General features: G+C 39.8%; 1 protein-coding gene across 4 annotated transcripts; it reads right to left on the reverse strand.

Moving 5' to 3' along the window:
* Positions 1–348: 348 nt before the first annotated feature.
* Positions 349–22274, reverse strand: LOC118091986 (protein adenylyltransferase SelO). Of its 4 annotated transcripts, XM_060280847.1 has the most exons (20): positions 22026–22274; positions 20523–20783; positions 19720–19838; positions 17732–17860; positions 17331–17395; positions 16768–16824; positions 14742–14840; positions 12342–12409; positions 11100–11187; positions 9616–9685; positions 8822–8894; positions 7616–7699; positions 6986–7115; positions 6047–6091; positions 5861–5942; positions 5678–5770; positions 4063–4142; positions 2486–2529; positions 726–805; positions 349–486 (listed from the first exon to the last, which is right to left on the reverse strand). In XM_060280847.1, the coding sequence occupies exons 2-20, from the start codon at positions 20734–20736 to the stop codon at positions 364–366; spliced, it is 1743 nt and encodes a 580-aa protein (XP_060136830.1). In that variant the 5' UTR covers positions 20737–20783; positions 22026–22274; the 3' UTR covers positions 349–363. The 4 variants fall into 4 exon arrangements, with proteins under 4 accessions (XP_060136830.1, XP_060136832.1, XP_060136831.1 ...); XM_060280849.1 differs by lacking the exon at positions 17732–17860; XM_060280848.1 differs by having other exon boundaries at positions 20523–22274.
* Between the last annotated feature and the right edge of the window lie 83 nt (positions 22275–22357).

A 22357-nucleotide genomic window follows, 5' to 3' on the forward strand; every position in this document is an offset into this window, starting at 1 on the left:
AATTCATTTAAAATGCAGACCAAATTAAATCCTTGACATTACCAAGTTCAAGTGTGAGAAATGGAGAGTGCAGGAATTGGAGGGGCCACTGATCTTCTGACCAGGAAATGCAGAAGGCAGCTAATTTTACATAGATGTGGTTGGGAAACATGGTTCAGTAATCGGGCATACCAGGGGTGTAGCCGAAACAGGACAAGGATGATCTTGCAAGAGGAAGAGGAGAATTGAGCCACTGAATGACACAACAGGAATAGGAGCAGAGGGCATGATTTGACTAAAATTCTAAATGTGTCCTTTTATTGTCGTTTGGTGTTACTTGAAGGCTATATCCCTTCATTTAATCTTGATCTCAGTTTCTTTTCATCAAGATGAACAACTGACTTTAATGTCTTTAGCCCATGCAGGGGGGTGTTGTGCATAACCAGCTCTCTCAGCCACTGCCTGCCTCTGAAAGGGGTGTTGCAAAACCTGCTGCAAGAGGTGGACCTGAAAGTAAAAGAATTTTAAAACAAAAGCATTATACAGAGACAAAACTACAGAACAAACCCTGGTATCCCAACAGTACAATTCTATGATTATATACACTCTTCCATACAGGTTACAATTAAGCGTTTTTTTCACTCAACGGTTTGTAGAGTTTATGCTTGGCATTTATGCTTCTATTCCTTGATAAATGTATCTTTCGTCTCTTGAGCATAAAAAGTTAAAGCAAGTTAGCAAGATACCTCAGAAAAGTCATTCCTTTCTGCCTTTTGCGCAGCTGACTCGGCCATCCAGTTTCTGAGCACGTACCTAGGATTTATATCTGTAGCCAAAAAGAAGACCCTATTTGCACATACAAAAAAAATCAGCAGGGGCTTTTCTCTTGAGATTTATTATACTGACATCCACATCTTTTCTTAGTACTGATATAAGGAAGTAATTAAGGATCTGAAAGAAATGGACATTAAAACAGGATGAAAAATTCATGCTTACAACTCCTTCACCACCCTGCTACTCTCAGAGTGCCTAGAATTAAGTGTGATGTTGCCTGTATTATTACAGCACAACAACTTACAGCTGTACTAGTGCAGGAAAAGAGTGTTCCCAAGTTTTCCTGAATCTGAAATATTTAAAAGGTGACAATTTATTATAGGCTTCTTTCATCGTCAATCCTTATTTCTAGGTTATACAATTTTATATACACTTTTACTTTTTAAAAGCAGCACAGGTTTCCCCTTCTTAACTTAAGCAGAAGAATGCACCTTTTGTTTTCCACCGCTAGAAACTTATCAAAAAAAGAGAAGTTTGAAGGTGGCCACTTTCAAACCCCTTTAAATTAAAACTTATCGAGTAAGGCACGCAGGAATGTTCACGGTGTATGTAACAAATGTTTGGAAGGAACATAATCACAACCAAGGATTTGTTACAGCTCCTGGATGGGGTGAGGGGCTCTGAAACCGCCCTATTTTTTTTCTTCAACTTGTCTCAAACTGATTAGGTTTAGAAGTCAGACAGCATTTGAAAATGAAACCACCAAATCTTACCTACCAGAACAATAAATGCTCATCTACAAAGAGGTTTACACTGAATTGTGGGATCAGTGGAGATTCTTGTAAACAGACCGAGACTTTAATTGTCAAGTGCTGCTCAAATAAGTAAATAATAAACAAACAAACAAACCCTTATGTTTACCACCTTAGCACATGGGAAATAATTAGTGCAAAAAATCTGGAGTTATTTAGGCTTAGGAGCTCCAATGACAACATTATAAGGAGTCCTGTACCGAGTGAGATCGCTGTTCCATCCAGTCCAGTGTACCTCATCCAGCAGTGCTCTCTAAGATCTCAGGCAGAGCTCTGTAGTCTAGTCTTGCTAGATTAGTTTTTTATAAGCAAATCACTAAGCCTAGAAAACCAAACTGGTGGCAGTAAGGTTGTGAACACAGCAGGATGAAGAATGTGTGGGGAGTCTTTGGACCACCATGTTTGCTAGTCATCATACCTGACCATTAGCCGTGCTTGCTGGGGCTCATGGGAGTTGTAATCCAACATCATCTGGAAGGCAAAAGGTGCCTCACACCTGTTCTACACTGGTGTGCCACAGAGGCAGGTTTCTTGTAAAATTGATCACTTTCCCCAAACTGGCAATTATTTCTGTCTCAAGAGAACCTAGAGGAAGGGGCTACTGGTTTTCAAGTACCACCCCAGCAGAGTTAGCTCTAGGGAAACAAGTATATGGTATATGTGATATGTTGGCACACTAGGTCCCAGCCTGATATCTACTGCACACATAGCATATTCTACATGGGTGTAAAGTGTGTGGGAACTCAGGAGTGGGGGGGGGGTGTTTGCCCTCAGGGAATGGAAATCACAAGAGTCTACATTAAGGTGCTTGGAAACCCAATGTAATGTCACATCAGTTAAACAATTATTGAAAGAAATATCTGGCCTACAGGAAGGGTATGTGACTTAATTGTTGAGAAGAAAATAAATTATTGACTCACTCATCATTCTTTTGCTTCGCTTGGAATCAGAATCACCCAAGTTCCTATATTGTACACACAAAACAGGATCATGAAGATTAGTTTGTGCCTCTTGCTCTGGGCTGGTTCAAATGTATTGAGAATAAGCATTAGGCCCATGCACTTCTCCTTTATCTTTCCCCTTGTTCAGCAGCCTTAGTGCTTCCATTATTGTTTCTTTCTTTCTTTTTTACCTTTATCTCTTTTTTGCCATATAATATTTTATTAATTTTTAACATACAATCACATTCAGCATTGGAAAACTGTGGCTAAAACTTGACTTACTAACTAGGATACTTGATAAGGCTCTGATCTTAATAAACCATGGTTTATTAAGATTGTTACGTCTGAACCACAGCCTCTGTCTGCAATTCTGCATTTAACTGATACGCTACTTGCTATTTTTCCAAGACAACATTAATAAAGTATTCACAAAAATGCATCAATAATAAAGTATGGAAAAATGAATTATGCAGGTTTCACAACAGTTTATATTCTTCATGACCAGAATCTGATGATCATGGAATATGCTTTTTTCTAAAAAAATATTTAGGGGTACTCTCATTTTAACTCAAGAAACCCACCATTTTATAGTTCAAATTGGAAAAAATAAATACAGTAAATGGACAAAAGTACAAAAATTCACAAAATGTTTAGGAGTATGCATACCCCCAGGAAAAAAGCACTGAATATGCCTATGGAATCTACTGGTTTAAATATTCAGTCTATTTCATACGGAAGTCTCAAAGTAACACATAAAACACTTAATACACAATGCATAGTCTTGAACATGCACTGCCCACTGAAAGGCAACTCCAAAAATATGTATCAATTGTTGGGAAGGAAAATGCTCAAATTTGTAAATCTGGGAGGTGGGGAGGAGGGGAATCATGAGGGATGCCTTTCCTACAGATCTTTTTATATGGATTTGATTACTGGTATGGGTAGACCAAAGAATATTATCAGAAAAACCCTAAGTTGCCATATACACAGTTAGGCGATTGGTCAGTCTAGCACAGTTCACTGACAATGCTACAAAACTACCATGATTTCAGACAGGAGGTATTGCAAGCTCAACCAAGAACTTCAAGAACACAGTGAGACAAGGGAAAGATTGGCCCCACTGATATTACTTTTTTGCAATTCCCCACCTCCCATCCTAGCTCTTCAACATTCTCATATAACTACTAAGTTTGCTTAATTGAATTTCCTCTGCTTGCATTAATTGGGTTAGTGATTTTTTTTGCCAGGGTTGGGAGAAATCAAAGGACCAACCTGTCAATAATGAGTATGATCATCTAATATAAAGAGACCTGATACATATATTTTTCAGTTTTACACACTCACTTTAAAAATACAGCATTATTTTCACAGAGGAGAAACAGATTTTAGGATTATTTTTTCTTCAATGGTAATATCTAGCCATTATAGAAAGATGAGTGCTGAGTTAGCAGCACAACTGTTCCGATCCTGATAAGGTATCTGGGAGGGGGAGGGAGAGGTCCAGTGAAAATTGAAATTCCCTCCACCTGCACGTGTCCGCAATTGCATTTCTTTACCTTTTTAACCTCAAGAGGTACAACACAACCCAGCTGGAAAAGAGCTTGTGTTTAGCCACATCTTGCAGAGCCCAAAATTCCTACATGGAAATAATTGATCGGTACTTAACATCAATAATAATAATAATAATAATAATACACACATCACTTCCCAATATATGGATAACATGCAGCAGTTTGGGTAGCATATAGCAGTGATATATTCTCCAAAAATATTTCTGATGATCTACAACAGTACTGCACCAAGCTAAGGTAAAATCTGTTCCTTAGGCCAGGGACTTTGGTTTCTGTGTGTATTATAAATTATGGAAATCATTTCACTAGGCAAAAATCACACACTAGCAAAAAATAGTTCCCCAGAATAAGTAATTTAAATATTTTGGAAACCTGCCTATAAATTAAATGAAGGCATACAAGACTATTGTTTTGGGATAGTGTATTGTTTGTTTAGTCGTTTAGGGATAGTGTATATGAATGGCAAATATGCTGGTTTGGGAGGAAGCAAAACTTCTTGCAAGGAAGATGGATTGATTTATGATTCTTGCAATATCTGTGCTGGATTTGGGCCATTGATCCTCTCTGTAAATAAGTAAGAACTATCTGTAAGGGAACATAACTTGCCACTGGCGAATTCTTTCCACAAAAAACGGAATAAGCTATGTTTATTTTTCTCTCAATTTATATAAAATCCTTGTTTGGGAACAGGTCATCTTTTAACCATGCAGGATATTACATCTGCCATCACACAGCTTATCATCTGGGAGTGATCCTCAGGCCTAGGATTTTTATTGTATCCAGTGCTCCATCCTTAACACCACCAATGATAGTGACTTCCCTCAATTGCTCAAACAACACGTAAACAAAATATTCTTTATGCTTCTGGTGAACATGTCAGGCCCTGTGTTGAGGTTTAGGCACATTCCCAGGTTGCAGAGACGTAATTCCTGACTTATATGAACCTTTACACTCTGTTGAGCCACAGAAACTCAAGTGCTGGGACAATATGTGCCCCAACAGCCCACAGTTCAAGCTCCTCAATACTGAGGGACTACTCTGTTCTTGCTAATGGTGAGATTGTGCATTCCTTCGTAGAGTCCATCTAGCATGGAGGTGAATGTACAAATAACTTTGCACTGGGCAAGTAGAATCAAGGCAAGGTGAAGGCTCAATACCTTGTGGGACCAATCTATTCCAAACCTATTAATAGAAACAGACTACCAAAATATGGGATCAAGGTGAGTTAACAAAAATAAGTTCTCAAACCCTTCAAAATCTTTGTAATAGCTGTCATTGCAAAAAAATGGTCCGTCCATCGCCCACCATTTGGCTTACCTATCAGATTCCTGCATGATGCGCTGCCATGGAAACAGAGGCTGAAAAAATGTCCACAGTGGAACATGCAGCTGTTTTACTAAGCTCAGCTATCCTTTTCTTCCCAAAACAAACGAACAGGACCAGTCATTTTCACCCAGTCCTGCACATTATTTCAATTTCATTCTCCAACCAATCCTACAGTACTTTCACAATTTAATCTTAAAAGAATAATGAGCATTTTCTCTTAATGTCATTATGATGTATTCAAGTTTAAGGACCGTTCACATGTATCCTCAAATACCTTAGGAATGCTGATGCTCTGCAGCTGGTCTTCTGAAATCTCACTGAGCTCCCGAAAAGTCATTGTAAAATCCGCTTTTGTATCTTCCATGAGCTAATAAACATTAAAAGACTTCTGTCAGTTTCACCTTTAGTTCTTCTGTCAAAGGGCAACTCAAATATTTAACCAAGGAAAGAAACTCACTTTTAGAAGGAATGCAATCAAATAGTTATCGTCCTCATTGTCGCCTAGGAAACCTAATTTAGCTTTGAATAGTTCTGTGAAGCTGCGAGTTAAGGAAATGAATGCATTAATATTACAAAACTAGAGAGTTTTTGAAAATTAAGATGCTGACATCTTTTTAAAATATGGGTTCCAACAATTACATACCGTTTATAATACTGTTCTGGGTATTCCCCAAGTATCTGAGAAGCCCTATTAAGAGAAAACGTGAAATGCTGCAGCAAAATAATTAGATTTGTATAAAACTCTTGGATTATAATTCTGTTTTGCAATTCTTTTAAAGAAATCAGAAATGTTATATTGTTATTCTGAAGGGGAACACATTACTTTGCAACTGAATTGCGCTTTTTTGTCTTTGCATATTTTCCAAACAATACATGAGATTCAGTTCACATTTAATTTGTTGTTGCCACTATTATATAATCAGTGAAGCTGTTACATTGCAAGATTTAGCACATGTAAGTCAGTAAATGTAAGACCTGGTACTGCTTTTCTACATTAGTTTGAATCATATCACTTATAGGACTGCATGGGTATGTTTTGTTACTTGAAAAATCAATTTTTTAAAAAAGGGGTAGGGGAGTATTAACATGTTGACTGCATATCACTCCAGGGAGTGACATCTCATTGTAATGAGGTCACTTGGGCTTTTCTTCTTAGAAAAACCAATGCATCATTTCAGCCACATAATGTATAACAATACTAGTGATCAAAAGACATCTTTTCCATTTGGCTCTCAAAACCACAGCCAACAACCTTTAGCATGAAAACTGCCTCCTGGACTTGCCTGGCTTTCTGATGTTTCTTCCCAGTTTGGCAGACAGCAGCAATACTGGGGCCCAGTTTATGAAAAAATCTCCGTGATGTTGAAACCGTTTACCACCCATCATAAAGGCCATTTTTTATTTTCCTTTTCTTTTTTGCAAGCCAACCATGGTCTAAATAATAATAATAATAATTTGGTTTAAAAAACAAACTCCCAACTTCCCAAAAGCCCTCCTTTTTTGTTTAGCACATATGGTCATTAAAGAATGTCTCATCTCACGAGCTCTTTTAAGCATGAAAACACTTTTAAGGATTACTTACAGCTGCTTTTGTCTGGGAGCCAATAAAGGGTTTAGAGCCTGTAACAGCTTGTTCAGATTAAACAGTCCGACGTTTGCCTGGTTTCCTATTTTATACAGTCTTTCATCATCAGATGTGTTTGGGACGAAATCTGAAAAAAAGTATTCAGAGTAAACAACCAACCTTAACATATTTGAGTAAACTCGTATTTCGTATTGATGCCAACTAACAAAAAGTGCTGTAGGCACCAAAATATTTTGCACAGAAGTCTCTAAACACCAGGATATTAGTTTGCACTGGATTAGCCAAGGTCTGATATTTGCCAAAGGAAAGGATACGTTGTCAGCATGCAAGTTTAAAGATGGCAATGAGTTATTTTCTTATTTCAAATGCAGAAAAACAAAACAGAGATCCTTCACAATAGCAGTTCTTAACTCCCATCTCCTAGTAAGTAAGTAAGTAAGTAAGTAAAACTTTAATACGGTCAAAGACCAGCAAACCATCTCCTAGACCTTTCTCCTCCACTTCTTCCAATCCTATTAAATCCTTTTACTGTGAATGCATACAGATCTAGTCAAATTCTGCAATTTTTAAATTATTTAATACTTTATATCCCCAAAACAATACTGCATTCACTTAGGCTATACATACCTGGGTCATAAGAGTCCATAAAACCAAATGGACCATAATCTATAGTTATGGCTAACAGGCTGAAATTATCTGTATTGCACACACCTAAAAATTAAACAACATTTATTTATTTCAGGTATGCTTTTCCTCCAGATTGGAACATAAGGCAGCTTACAACACAATATGCAATATAAAAAGAATACAAAATAAAGAACAATATCTATCTAAAACTACACACACACAAATGAAAAGCATGCATCCATAATAAAATCAGTCCCAAAACTGACCAACACTGCCATCTAAACAGCATGGTGTCATACCCCAGAAAATGCTGATTTCATATAAATGAAATATGTGTTACTATCTGACAGATTTCTCCAGGAATTAGAAGTCTAGAAACCAGGTTCATTCCTCCATTCCATAGTTAAGAGGTAGTTTACTATTACAGTTAAACTGCCCAGAGTGGCTGGGGCAACCCAGTCAGATGCAGGGGCAAATAAAAAAGAAATTATTCTTATTCTTCTTATATAGTTCTACATGGAATGAGCAGTATGTTTTTTGCAATGCACCTTAACTGAGATACTACCGGTATCCCTTTTTTCCAATAGATATTTTTTCCCAACCTTGCTAGAAAAGGACAATGTTGTATTTTCCTTAACTGTAAACAGCTTAAAGTTAGAGCCCCTTTGAAATCAATGTGAAAAGATAAGTCAATACGAACTTAAATCCCACTAATTTCAATGGACCCCTACCTGCAACTAGCTTATGTTGGAGCCAATCCAATGTTTTTCTTAATTTAGTTTTATTCCATGCAAATCTGGTTTATTCACATAATTAGTCAACCATTTTGACACCCTCCCAATGTGTGTCCCAAAATGGCGGAAAACAACTAAACACACACTCTCTCTCTCTCTCTCCAGGAATGAAGAGCCGGCCAGGCGCCAGGTTGTAAGAAAGGGCTGAGACTGTGCATGTAAAAGATCTCAGGTTTAATCCCTGGTTTCTCCAGATAAGGCTAGGAGAGACCTTTGTTGAAGTCCTGGAGAGCAACTGCTAGTCAGTGTAGACAGTACTGGACCAATGATCTGACTCATTATAAAGAGGCTCACTGTGTAGGTTTGGGGGGGCTGGGAAAGACTACACCCCATTTGTATTTTCTAAAAGAATCTAAATATTTCATACCCTTCACTCACAAAGCAACAACACAGTACCAAAAACATATCTCACCATGAGCAAAGCCTACTGACATCCACAAGGCAATCAGACCTGCAGTCTCAGACACTACTCTAGAGAAGAAGGCCTGCAATCAAAAACAATTTTACCATGAAAGTTGTTTTAAGAAAATTGTGCAGGGCCCAAGATGGGGAAACATACAAATATATTTTTCAAGAGTGGTTTAGACACATCATGGAGCTGTGTTGCCCATCAGTTCTGCAGTCCCAGGAAAACTAAGAGCAAGGTTTTTGCTTTTCATGGGGGAAGGAGGAGCTCTCATGATTTCTAGGCTCAGGTCCAATAGGTTTTCCTTTTGTCCCGCATATTTCCTTGGAAAGACCTGCTGTTTACTGCTGAATTGGAACAATTGTCAGCCAGGTTTTCTGTGGCTAGAAATCACAGGACAAATTGGGGTAGGGTAGCGGGAACAGAACAAATAGAATGTGGGTGAGCCCTGAGAAAACAGTGCCCAAGACAAAGTTAAACAATCTTCCCCCAGTGCTACTTCCACATTCTTCAAAGGGCTAACTGGGGGTTTTCTAATAAAAAATAAACAAGAAGAAACTGATCATGCTTTCCCCACATCATGTCTAGTTTGGCCCATAAACTGTGAACCTCCTGGATAGAGATGATGTCACTTCTGCATTCTTTATATGTTATTGCTAAATACATATTAAACATAGATTAATGGGAAGTTCTGTTGCCTTTTTAATTTGAAGGCAAGTTTGGATTTGTCAATAAATCATAATTACATATTGTTCTTTTGTTGTTGCCATTGCTGTGTCCACAGAAGCACAAAGACTTACCAGATATCTGTTTGAATCATTCATGTCTATTGATGGAAAGTGCTTATCTATGATATGGTCTAGCAGCATCCTAAATTACAAATGAAAAGTTTCTTCCATCAGAGACGATTTTGAAACAACAGTGAAGGAATTACTCTGTTATATATCTGATACCTGGAAATATCTGATACCTGGAAATATTGCTTAAGGTGCCTACGCCTACCTACAAAAGTTAAATTGGGTTGTAGGAAATATACACCCTTTAATAAGAAGCATTATTTTTCTATAGCCAGATTGCAAGTCCATACTAAGTTTTCAGCCACATGTGGTTCCCTCAAGTAAGATTTTATATCTTATTGGGATGGAACAGCAGTGTGGTTTTGGAGACTTTTGAGAGTTAACACCCAGGTGCCTGCTAGCACTACATTTTATGCTATTGAAATATCAACTAAATATTTTACATTTTCCTACTCCTTGTACAAGACTGGCACCTGAAAATCTGAGGCTGGCTCTTGGAAATTTTCTAGCCTTCTATGTTTGAATCCATGCAAAAATTCATATACAATTGAACAAATTGTTTTGGGTCAGGATCCAAGTGCTCAATCTGTTCCACTTGGCTATGGATGTTCCGGACTTGGATGTTTTTGAACTGCAGCATGACAAAAGACTTTGGAAACTGAGAGGAGCTGTAAAGCACAACTGAAATAGCACTGAGTTGGGGGAGGAAGGGGGACGCCTGTACTATTTAAAAACACAAAAAAACCAACCCAATGGATGAATGTGAGCCCTTTAGTATTTCATAAAAAACCCAATAATATCAGTGACTTCACAGGCCATACAAGAATTTGCAGTACTGTAGTTGTAAATGCTTATTTCAACACTGACTCATGGAAAACATAGTATCAAGTATCAAGTATATGCAATGGCCTTTATACAGGGAAAAATATTTGCCATACACATTTTTTACAATAACACTGTATAGTGAAAGGCATTCCACAATTTAAAATAGAATTGTATGTTACCAGCATCCATAAATTAGTACTTTGGAGGGCTGCAAATCTATTCAACGCCTGCTTGCCTAAAAACAGGATGCATGTACACACCTGTGTGTGTGTGCCAAAGAACTGGTATCTAAAACTCTGAAATTCTTTTCAATATTTATATTGGTCAGGATCCAAAGAGGCCTGTGTGTGAGTGCTAAGTTGGACTGGATGGCCATTGTGGTCTCTTCCAACTCTATGATTCTATGATTCATGCACTGCCCCATGCAAGTGAGTGTGTATTCTAATATTCCCATATGGTGGCAGTCCCCTGTACATCATAGAATGCCTCCCTACAGAGTCCCCTAATCTTTTGGGCAAGATTTTCAGGAGATGCACAAGCCTGTGTTAAGAAGGGGAAGGCTGAAAGGTCCCTGTGCATATGTAGCCTTTTAGAACCCCACAATTTTATTAAATTATCCAGAAGTGAAAACTGATCCAATAAATAAATACTTTAATTCTAACCTTAACAAATCCAGTTCTCCAGAATGAGCTAAAATTTCTAATGATCCTATTCGAAACCATGATTTGGCAACACGCAGAACTATAGCACCTGAAATACAAGTATATGCACCTGAAATACAAGTATATGCATGTCAATAAATAAAAATGCACTCTGTTCCAGAGCCCTAGATGTGCTTCCATTTGCACTCAGAACATCTGTGTTTGTAGATTCGCCCACTCACTTCATTGGATGGAGCAAATGCATGCTGTCTCTTTTAACTTTTGATTAATCAAAGGTTAGCAATACATCTGAACTCAATACTGTGGTTAATCTTAACTATGGCTTTGCCAAGTGATGACTTTCAAAGCTGACAAATATAAGAGGACAGTAGCATACAAAGAAGTAGTAGTCAGCAAACAAAACAGTCTAAAACAGACAAGAATTTTGGATCGTGGCTTGGCCGAGATCTGTTGGAACTGTTGTTAAAAGGATTTATAAGAAACTGGACATAGAAACTGGATGAATATTAATTTGTATTATTAGAAAATTACTAGTTACAGGTCTGAGTCGAAGCAAAATAAAAAAATTCTTTCAGTAGCACCTTAAAGACCAACTAAGTTTTTATTTTTGTATGAGCTTTCGTGTGCATGCACACGTGTATCTGAAGAAGTGTGCATGCACACGAAAGCTCATACAAAAATAAAAATTTAGTTGGTCTTTAAGGTGCTACTGAAAGAATTTTAGAAAATTACTGTGAGAGTCCTATTGTGCTGTCTGAGTGGTTATAATCTTTGAGCTTGGCTTGGGAGAGAAATCTAGATAAAGTGCCATCTTGCTGAAGGGGGGGGGGGAGACTGTATTTTAAATCCAGCAGTGATAATTCTGGAGTGCATATGTTAAATATTTAGAATAAATGGTTTTACAGATAATTGTTAGCTTATAACTAGATTCCTTTATTGTGTATTAAGGAGGGTACACACAGGAACAAGACAGTTGGAGGTGGGAAGACAGGGTAGGAGGTATCTCTCAGGGTGGGAGACTAGGAGAAGAAGTAAACACCCAGATGAGAGCTGGGGGAATCTGTCTTGCTATGCGCGGATAAATGATATGAATTGTACAACATAAATGTGAAAAAGGGTCTTCTTGGTTATTCTTTCTTCATTCTTTTTCTTTTTCCTATATAACTGTGTTTTGTATTTTCTTATAAATGAGTTTGATACAATGACAGTATTCCAAATAATAATCTGAAATGCAGGAGTTACCTCTTTCTTTCTTAACATTCCCATTGTAGAACCGATCCCTCCACACGTCGTCGTCACTCACAACTAAGCTGTGGAAAAAGAGAAAATGAGCCGTTAGTATGAAACACCTTAAAGTTGCTTGACGTAAGAAGCAGTTTTAAACTGAGTCAGACCATTGGTCAATCTAGCTAGCATTGCCTACACCAGGCATCCCCAAACTGTGGCCCTCCAGATGTTTTGGCCTACAACTCCCATGATCCCTAGCTAAGAGGACCAGTGGTAAGGGATGATGGGAATTGTAGTCCAAAACATCTGGAGGGCCGAAGTTTGGGGATGCCTGGCCTACACTGAATGGGAGCAGCTCTTCAGGGTTTCAAACAGGGAACACTCCAGCCCCGCCTGGAGGTGCCAGTGGCTGAATCTGTGTTTTCATTTCTTCATACAAGCCTACACACAGGAGGGACAGGATGGTGGAAATGTGGTGGCACAAAGAACCCTGTACTTCTGTGACTATGCAGAAAGCACTTCAACATTGTCATTTTTTTGCTTATCAAGCTGTTATGCATGTCTTCAATCCAGGCCATTCAAATAAAAGTTGTTTGGCAACATATGGCAGAAGTACAAGGAGCAAACTAAAAGAAGATGTTACTACCTGCACTTGTGATTATTATTGCCATTTTTGTACTTCAATTGCTTTGCAAGCCTTTCTTTGTGATTAATCCCAATTTACCAGTTTGATTGTCTGCCTAAGGCAGGCATGTCCAAAGTCCGTTGCGGGGGCCTAATCTGGTCCGCCGGTCGACTTAATCCAGCCCCCATGGCAATATATGTCCTGGGGATAAAATCCTTTAAAAAAAGCTCAGCAACTCCGGCATGTTCACTTCATCCAATCTAGCCCTCTTTGAAAAAAGTTGGGGCACCCCTGGCCTAAGGCGTCCAAGTGAAGCTATAAGGAAGATGGGATTTCAAGTTCGGGACCTTTCAAAACCAATTCTCTGGTCGTAGAAGCACACTGGTAGATGCACCAGTTCATACGTCTCTAAGAACAGGTGCAGATAGAGGCAGATGTCACCACAAATGCCTAAAAACAAATGCTAAAGTTTTGGGGAAAACATATTCCTTGCTCCCAGCTCCCTACATTTGCAGTGCTTAAGCACCCTATGATCGGTCTGGAGCACAACATTAACATTCATCACCCAACACCATGTGCCACTGACTTCCTGTGCTCTGTTCCAGAAACCCAAATCTTCAAAGCATGAAGGTTCCACATAAGAATGTTTTCCATTCTACCATCACTCTGTGAATGGAGCTTCCTGTTGGCAACACAGGAACACAGAGCTATTAGAGTGGGCCCATCTCCAGGGATAAATTACATGCTCTTTCCCACACTTCTGCCAAGACTCAGCAAGAACTTTGTCAATTAATCGTAAGAGCTGAGATATGACGGCTTCCTATTGCCAGCAATCTAAGTGATCAGCTGGGGTTATTTGAGTTAAATATGTATGAAAAGAAGTCTGGAAAGCTTTCTGGAGTACTGCCCTCCTCCTTCCCCCACACGGCCCTACCAGCACACCGAGAGCTTCAAAAACAGCAGGCTAAGCACGAAGGCCAAGCAATCTCCTGAACTCAGCGCACTTGGTACACCAAGTTCACGCTGGCTATTGTCTTTGAATCAAAGAGCCTGTCAAAGCAGCATCCAAGGATGGTTGTAACATTGCTACGAGATTTCATGCTCATCTAGACAGGCTCATGGGTTTTGCATCAGTCACTGAGTTTGCAAGACCTTTTGCTGAAGCAATTAAGCAGGGTTTCCAAGAGGTCATTTGTAAAGGGTCTCTTCTACAAGCAAAATGTTGTTTCCTGATTGGCGTTGGAGAGAGTGTTCTGCATGTTCTCAGCAAGCCAAAAACCTGCACAGGCAATCAGATAACCACACACAGAATGCCCACCGAATGTCAGCAATATCACACACCGAATGTCAGCAATATCACACACTTAACAATTTGGCAACAATAGCAAGGCATCTCACATGGTAGAAATGCAATATTAGAGGGAGTTGCAATCAGGTAGTGTGCAGCTGCTGTTTGCTAACTCTTCTTAATTTTGTGAAAAGTGTAAAAACTAAACTAAACTATGGTCACAAAATGGAAGTACAGTAAATGAATAAGGGGAGGTGTTGCGCTCTATCAGAAATTACATCACACACTGTACCTGGCCGGTGAGCATAACACTCATACAAACAAAATCTTCTTCATATTTACAAAGACTGAGCAGAAGGCAGATTGGATTTCTTGGGCACAAGCCAAAAATCCCACAAGACACTTACTGTAAAAAGTACATGAGTGGTCTCCTCCTGATGTCAGTGGAATCAAGTAAACATCAGATCAGATTCTAAAGAAAGTACAAACATGGATACAGTACCTAGCTGCTCTGCTTGTAGGAATTCCAAGATAATGCATAGCCTCACTTCCTAAGAATTCTCGAACAGAAGAGTGGAGCACAGCTCTGCCGTCCCCATTCCTATGGAGAGGAAAACTAGGAATATAAACGCTACCCTTTCCTTTTGAATTAGAAAAAGAAAAAAGAACATGCTTGAGTGGGCAGGGAAGATATGATCAACATCTCTCAGATTAATGTGTGGATCAGCTATCCACAGACTACACATTTCTCCTAATGCTGTGATGCATTTCATGAAAGTTTAAGCACATCAAATCACATATTTGCAAATAATATTTACTTATTAGATTTATTACCCGTCCTCCACTGCAAGGTCCCAGAGTGGATCACAACAATCAAGTATACTCTTATAAAACAAATAAAACTATTACAACCACCAAACAAGAAAAGCGTATTAAGAAAATGAAAGCACATGTTATCTATTAAACAGTTTAAAACAAGGTTGTGAGTACGAGCCCTATGTTGGGCAGAAGATTCCTGAATTGCAGGGGGTTGGACTAGATGACCCTTCCTACTCCATGATTCTATGTAATTCTATGTAGAAAGCCAGTTAAATACTGGGATAAATATCTCCTCTTAAGTGGGAAAAATAGGAAATACATGTTTATAAATGGATTTTGAGAGAACCTTTTTTAAAAAAAAGTTTGTAGATTAATGTGAAATTCCAGAAAAGGGAAAACTTGCAAAGATGGCATCAATTTATCTATCCTTAGTTTGATGTACGGTAATGTTTGGCACCGTAGGCCCTGAGTGAATCTGAGCAATGCTCAGGAAATGCAGGCCGGTAAAATCAAACAGCTGAAAGTCCAATTCACCCAAAAATTACCCTGCTTTGCACAATTTAGAAGACAGCGTGTGGCACAAAACAGAACAGGGAGCTTGCAGAGAAGGAAGCATGGTAGTTCTTTTTATAAGCTAGGTTTTATAAGCTAACGTGAGAAGAGGAAAGAATCACAGGACAATCGCTTTGGAATTAAATAGGCCACAACTTTATTGATTACAAATGTAAGTAGGTCTTGGCATAGGCATTGGGTGTGTACCTGAAATCAATGAACGCTTTGGCACCACTGAGGCCCACGCTGGGCTGCAACCGCCACTTACTGGTAAGTGGTCCTTATCATCTGAACTATCTTCCAGCTCCTGGTGTTTTAATTTTGCCATGCTAGGGTAAACTTGTTCCAGCAAAAAACGTTTGGGAAACTCTTCCCAGGCGTAGGCATCATATAAAGCAGGAATTTAAAAGCTGCATGTGAGTCCTTATTCATAGCTGCCAAGTTTTCCCTTTTCTCGCGAGGAAGCCTATTCAGCATAAGGGAATTTCCCTTTAAAAAAAGGGAGAACTTGGCAGCTATGCTTATTTCTAGCAGAGAATAGCAGTTTCAGCTCTTAAAAGGATAGCAAGTGTGCAACTAGTATCACCCTTAGAAACATGTTCAAATGAAATCAGATGTTACATTACACCTTCCCCTGGCCCTACCCCACTTACATATCTAGACTATAAAGAACCTGCATACCTCCACAAATCCTCAGGACTCCTATAGTTCTCTGCTCAGCATTAATGTGATTTCCCCTAATTCCCGGGCAATGCAAGACAGTAAGAGCTCCCCCAAACTGGTATGATGGTACCTCCCAGTTGTTAATGTTAAGAGATATGCAGCTCTTCTGCTTCTAGCTATCATGGTTAATGCTGACTAATTGACGTAGGCCCCATTAATTTACCTGGTCCTTCTTAAATAAATAAATAGGTTACGGCAGTGATCGTCAAAACATAAGGCAAAATTCTTTTGCTCCTGATGACTTGAACAAAGGGGTGCTACATGCTACAATTTCATTCAGACAGATAATCTTGTGCTTTGAGGTTGGGATGTTTTTTTAAGCTGGCCAAAGTCATTGAAATGAAAGGTTTCAATTTCAGAATTAAATTAAACAGAAACAAGACCAAGAGCTATCAAGGGTGAATACAGAATAATACACAAAACACACGACAAACCTAGAGTACGGAGTCCTTCCTGAACCTTTCAGCTGCAGTTCCCAACTGTCACCAAACCTGCAAAAAACCATTGACATTAGTAATACTGAGAACTGATACAGTGCAGTAGGAAAGGATGTGAGCCCAGAAGTTCCAGGTTTAAATCTTCCCATAGCCATGAACACTATAAATCAGGGGCTGGGTAGGGCTGCCATACACCCTGATTTTCCATGACATGTCCTGGAATTCGCCTCAACAAAGCTCAACAAATTTGGTTACACTAAAAATAATAAAAAATCACCTGCCAATCACTTTGATGGATGGTGATGCCAGCTGATGAGGGTGGGTGTAAAGTGCATATCTGTGGGAGACCAGCACCCAATTCATTTGGAGCCAGGGATTTGACAGCCACAAAACCTGCTCCTTAGCTTTAAATCAGAACAAACAGCAAACCACAGCATTTGTGTTTGGTCAGTAAGTTATTCCAGCCCAAGTATTTTAATTATCAGTAGTAATATTTCTTAATGTACTTTCTGAAAGTATATCATTTAGAGACCGACTAGTCAAAAAGAAGAATGCAGTACCTGTTTGTATAAACACCAATCAAATGGGCTCTTCCGTCACCCAGCTGACCTGCCCAGCTACCAAACTAACAAGGAAAGAAGAAATTAAAAAAAACCAAGTCACTATTTGGTATTATTTACAGCAGATTTATAACTAGAAAAATCATTCCTAAATCTTCTGGTGATGGTGAGATTCAACATGTTAGAAAAACAAGTCCTACAAATTTCCTACAAGCATGTTTCAGAGACATAGCAACAGATTGGAGCAGTGTTAGCCAAGTTATAATTTGTTCTGTTCTATCATGACAGAGAAGTATGGCAATAATAGGAATCAGAGATGGATTTCCTGAAATATTTGCAGATGGTAAGTCAAGGCAGAGGAGCTAAAGCTCAGGTAAGACAGAGCAAGTATTATTATTGACCTGATGGCCACCATATCTGTGGGCCAGAGGCAGAGATCCCAAGGCAATTTTTGCACCAGAGACAAGCTGTATAAAGTCCTCCGAGTCTGAGATGGACACATCCAGGTCCAAAATATCTTCCAAGACTTCCTGGAGGGAGAATGACAACACAGAAATCACTTAGAATTCAAAAGACATTCCTTATAGTTGGAAATGCCACTTAATTAGTGATTTGTCCAGCTGCTACTCCTCCCTCCTCTCATAACACAGATTCTATTTATCAATAACACAGATGAGCTGAATCCATCTATTGTTTAGGGCAAGGCTAGCAACAGTTGGGCACTGTATTTAGTCACTGCAATAGGTTTGCAATTATGTGAGAAGCTGGAGCACCTCCAGTGCTAAAGTTCAGTGTCCTCAGCTTCAATCATAGGATTACTGTGTGGGCTTAATGGGATGAGAATTGTAAATCACTTAATACACAAAAAAGTGATGCACTGAGACTCAAATGGAAGTTCATGTCACATTTTCAGCACAACAGTTGCCCAAGAGCCATGTGGCATCTCCTCTCTGTACTCTACCAGTAGTGTAGCCTTTTTATTTTACTCCTAGTTGTCATTATAGTTTGTTTGTTTTTTTTAAAAAAAGCATCCTTTCTGTCAACAGCTTGTGGAATATGTAAATCAGGCCCCATAAAAATTAAGGAGATTGGGAGCGCACTCACTGGGCTCACACACACCCCTCTTCCCCTCTAATACAGACCTTTCCCCCTCCCCTTTTATTTTGGAAACAATGCTGATTAGCATCACACCTTTTCAAAAATCAGAGTTTACACATCTTTTTTTTCACCTGTGGTTGCAAACTGGTTTGGTGCTAACTGTGGTGAAAACTCCAATGCAGGTGTAGTGCTAAACAAGAAGGAAGAGAGGTGCAGTGCTTGTATGACAGGCATGTCCAACAGGCTGTTTGTAATCTACCAGTCGATTGCGGTGTGCTCTTGGTTGATCGCGTGATCCTGATCAATCTTCCCAAAAAAGAAAGAAAATAAAAATACATAAAAAATAATTTTTCCTCCCTCAAAAAAAAAAAAGCTCAACTACTTTGGGTCTTCCTCCCCCCCAAAAGCTCAACAACTTTGGTCAATCCAATGGGTATAAAACTGCCACTTTTTTATACAGTGGGAGTAGATTGCAGTCTCTTAGGAGTTGGACATGCCTGTTGTATGAGAAGGGAAGGAGGCAGGAATAACACATGAACCCCTGGAGTATAGTACAGTGGTGCCTCGCTAGATGAACTTAATTCGTTCCACGGGTCTTTTCTTATAACGAAAAATTTGTCTAGCAAATCCCATAGGAATGCATTGATTTTTTTTGGATTTTTTTTTGCCCATAGAAACGCATTAATTGAATTTCAATGCATTCCTATGGGAAAACGCGATTCGCTAGACAAATTTTTCATAAAACGAATTCATCTAGCGAGGCAACCTCCGCTCGAAAAATCCTTTCGTTAAGCGGAAATTTCATTAAGCAGGGCATTCGTTAAGCGAGGCACCACTGTACATGCAGTACAAATCTTCCGTGTGTTATTGGAGCTTTGGACTTGAGTAAACTAAACAAATTACTCAGTTTGAAGCCTTGGGGCATAGATCTGAAGTGAAAAGGGAGGTGAGAAAGAACAAAAGAGGGTGGTGTGTGATCTCTTCTATAAGATAAAGAATAATTACTTCCACACCTACGTTGTATGCACTGAGTTCCACCAGCGCAGAGGTGGGGGAATTTTAAGGGATCTCCACAAATGTTCTAGAAAGTTTTCTGGCAAGGAGTTGAATGCCGAATGAAGAAGTTCAATACGGCCAATGCAAACTGGGCCGCAATATATTTCTATTCAATATGCTATGCAGCTTATATTTTGTGTACTCAATAGACTCCTAATATTTTCTAAAAGTTGCAAATCAGCAACCTTGTATCACACAGTTAGAGGAGTTGCAAATAAATAAAATGAAGCCTAACCTTTGAGACAGCTACAAGCAGAACTCTCGATTTAAATGGTGTAGGGTAGACAAATGAAAAAATGACATCTCGCACTTCACGAACATAATTCTCTTGAATACGATCAATGGGAAGTGTGGCTAAAAGGAACAAGCAAAATGTTTTTACATACCATTCCAGAGGGCTAGCTGTATTAGTCATTTGACTAAAAACAACAGATTCCTGTTTGTGAACTGCATCTAATGATGTGGAGTTTGACAATGAAAACCAACAGAGTTTTAGCTATTGAATTACTGCTACTAGAAATATATATTAAAAAGTACAGCTGTTGATCCGAACCCAGGGAAAGTGACTCACACTTAAATGCAGCAGTGGCTGCAAACTCATTTGCCACTAACAAGTGTCCCAGTCATCTGCTAAGCAGAACACCTGGCAGTATCCTTCCCCAAAGCTTGCATTGGAAAAAGTAAGAAAAGAAAGTGTTTCGTATCTCCTCTGTACTCAGCAAATTAAATAAAATCCTCTCTCCAGTTGCTGGAAGATTCGGGAGGTTGGCTGAGACCACAATAAATGGCAGACTATGCCCACCTGAGTTTTTGGGACCCATGTTTAAATCACATTTAAATCAATTGGTCCCGAAAATAAATTTTTCTGGTTCCAGTGAAACTTAAGCACAGCTAATTCTCTCTGGTGTTCAGCTATTATGTAATCAGGCAATATGTTCCTCCAGATAAGGTGACCTTTACAAGTAATTCTGCCCAGTTTTTCTTTTTAATATGCTGTATGCGAAATATTATATTAGTATACCACTAGTTGAAAAGTACCTGTGAATTTTTCTGTGGAAAGTCTCCAGCCACCAAAATGAGATACTTTCCTTTTTCTTTCACAATAGTCTTGATCCCAGTTCGATTTGTTGATGTAATCATGCACATGGCTAAAACCACGTGCAGCGGTTATAGAGTCCACGAGGCAGCATCCAGACTGACACACCAGCATTAACCAAATGGGAAACTCCAGAGCTACACCATACCTTGACATACTGAGTCCTAGAACTTTTCTTAATGAGGTCTCAACTTTCTACGGAACTAAAAAAAGAGAGATACAATTACAATGAAGCCACAGTTCTAGCACAAAAGCTTTCACATTCAGAAAAATAGCTCTTCAACGCTTCCCTTTATATATATATACAGTATTTTAAAAAGCCATTGAAAATTATTTCACATTATTTGGCAAAGGATGACCCTGGGAATTTTCTTTTTTAAAGTCTTTCTTTGTTCTCAAGATCATAGAGGCAACTATCCACCAGCAACTTCTGCTAGACTTGGGAGTGGGAAGGCCCGAGTTCAAATCCCCATTCTGCTATGAAGCTTGACTGGATGACCTTGAGGTATTCCATTTTCTCTCAGTCTAACTCAACTCACAAGAGTCGTCATGAGAACAAAATGAAGTAGGACGAGAGCCATATATGCATGCTGCCTTGGAGGAAAGGCAGAACATCCATGAAGGAAATGAATATGGAATTAAAGTCCCTACTTGTCCCCAAATATAAGAAGACGACAATGGGTCACAAAGGAAGAACCTTTAAAGTAAGGATGCCAGTAACTCTCCAAAACACAATTCAAAGTGTTGGTGCTGACCTTTAAAGCCCTAAACAGCCTCATCCCAGTATACCTGAAGGAGCGTCTCCACCTCCATCGTTCAGCCTGGACACTGAGGTCCAGCGCTGAGGGCCTTCTGGCGGTTCCCTCCCTGCGAGAAGTGAGGTTACAGGGAACCAGGCAGAGGGTCTTCTCGGTAGTGGCACCTGCCCTGTGGAACGCCCTCCCACCAGATGTCAAGGAAATAAACAACTATCTGACTTTTAGAAGACATCTGAAGGCAGCCCTGTTTAGGGAAGTTTTTAATGTTTAATGTTTTTTTGTTTTTAATATCCTGTTGGAAGCTGCCCAGAGTGACTGGGGAAACCCAGCCATATGGGCAGGGTATAAATTATTATTATTATTATTATTATTACTCTGCACCCATGATGCTCTTTGCACAACGAGGCAGGGGAAACCCAGTGAGCGAATCAGCACCTCCTGCCACCAAAGCACAAGCATCCGAGGGCCACTTCACCTGTGGGAAAATAAATATGGAATAAAAGTCCCTACTTGTCCTCAGATACAAGGAACAAGGCAATGGCCACAAAGGAAGAACCTTTAAAGGAAGGGATGCCTGTAACCCTCCTCTGCACCCATGATGCTCCTTGCATAACCAGGCAGAAGAAACGCAGAGAGCGGACCACCTCCTGCCACCAAAGCCCAGGCGCCCGAGGAGAACAACTTCACCTGTGGGACCTCTGCCTGGGCCGCACCTGCTTAAAGGCGCAGGAGGAAACGCAGCAAAACCCAGAGGCGGCTCTTCTGGAGAGAGACGTGGGAAGCAAGGCGGCCTTCCTCCTCCCTTTCCCCCCTCTAAGCCAGGCTCCTTCCCGCTTCTCCCGCCGCAGGAAGACAGCGGGCGCGGCCCTCCTCCCTCCGCCCCGCCGGCCACTCCCTCAGGAGCGTCCCCCTCGTTGCTCCGGGGCTGCAGGCCGAGGCGGCGCCTGAGGGCGGCGTGGGCAGCCTTCCTCTCTCGCCCATCTCCCGCCGCGCTGCCTAGGCCGGGTGTTTCCGCGTCC

Source organism: Zootoca vivipara, chromosome 12 (genome assembly GCF_963506605.1).
Source record: "Zootoca vivipara chromosome 12, rZooViv1.1, whole genome shotgun sequence".
Lineage (NCBI taxonomy): Eukaryota > Metazoa > Chordata > Lepidosauria > Squamata > Lacertidae > Zootoca > Zootoca vivipara.

Bases quoted from the DNA above. Each gene is read 5' to 3' on its own strand.
- LOC118091986 (XM_060280847.1), bottom strand. From the start codon at position 20,736: ATGTCAAGGTATGGTGTAGCTCTGGAGTTTCCCATTTGGTTAATGCTG. The intron at 16,825-17,330 runs GTACTGCATTCT...GGTTTTTTGCAG, and splicing joins ATTGGTGTTTATACAAACAG to GTTTGGTGACAGTTGGGAAC. The intron at 4,143-5,677 runs GTATTTGAGGAT...ATTTCCATGTAG, and splicing joins AGAGCATCAGCATTCCTAAG to GAATTTTGGGCTCTGCAAGA.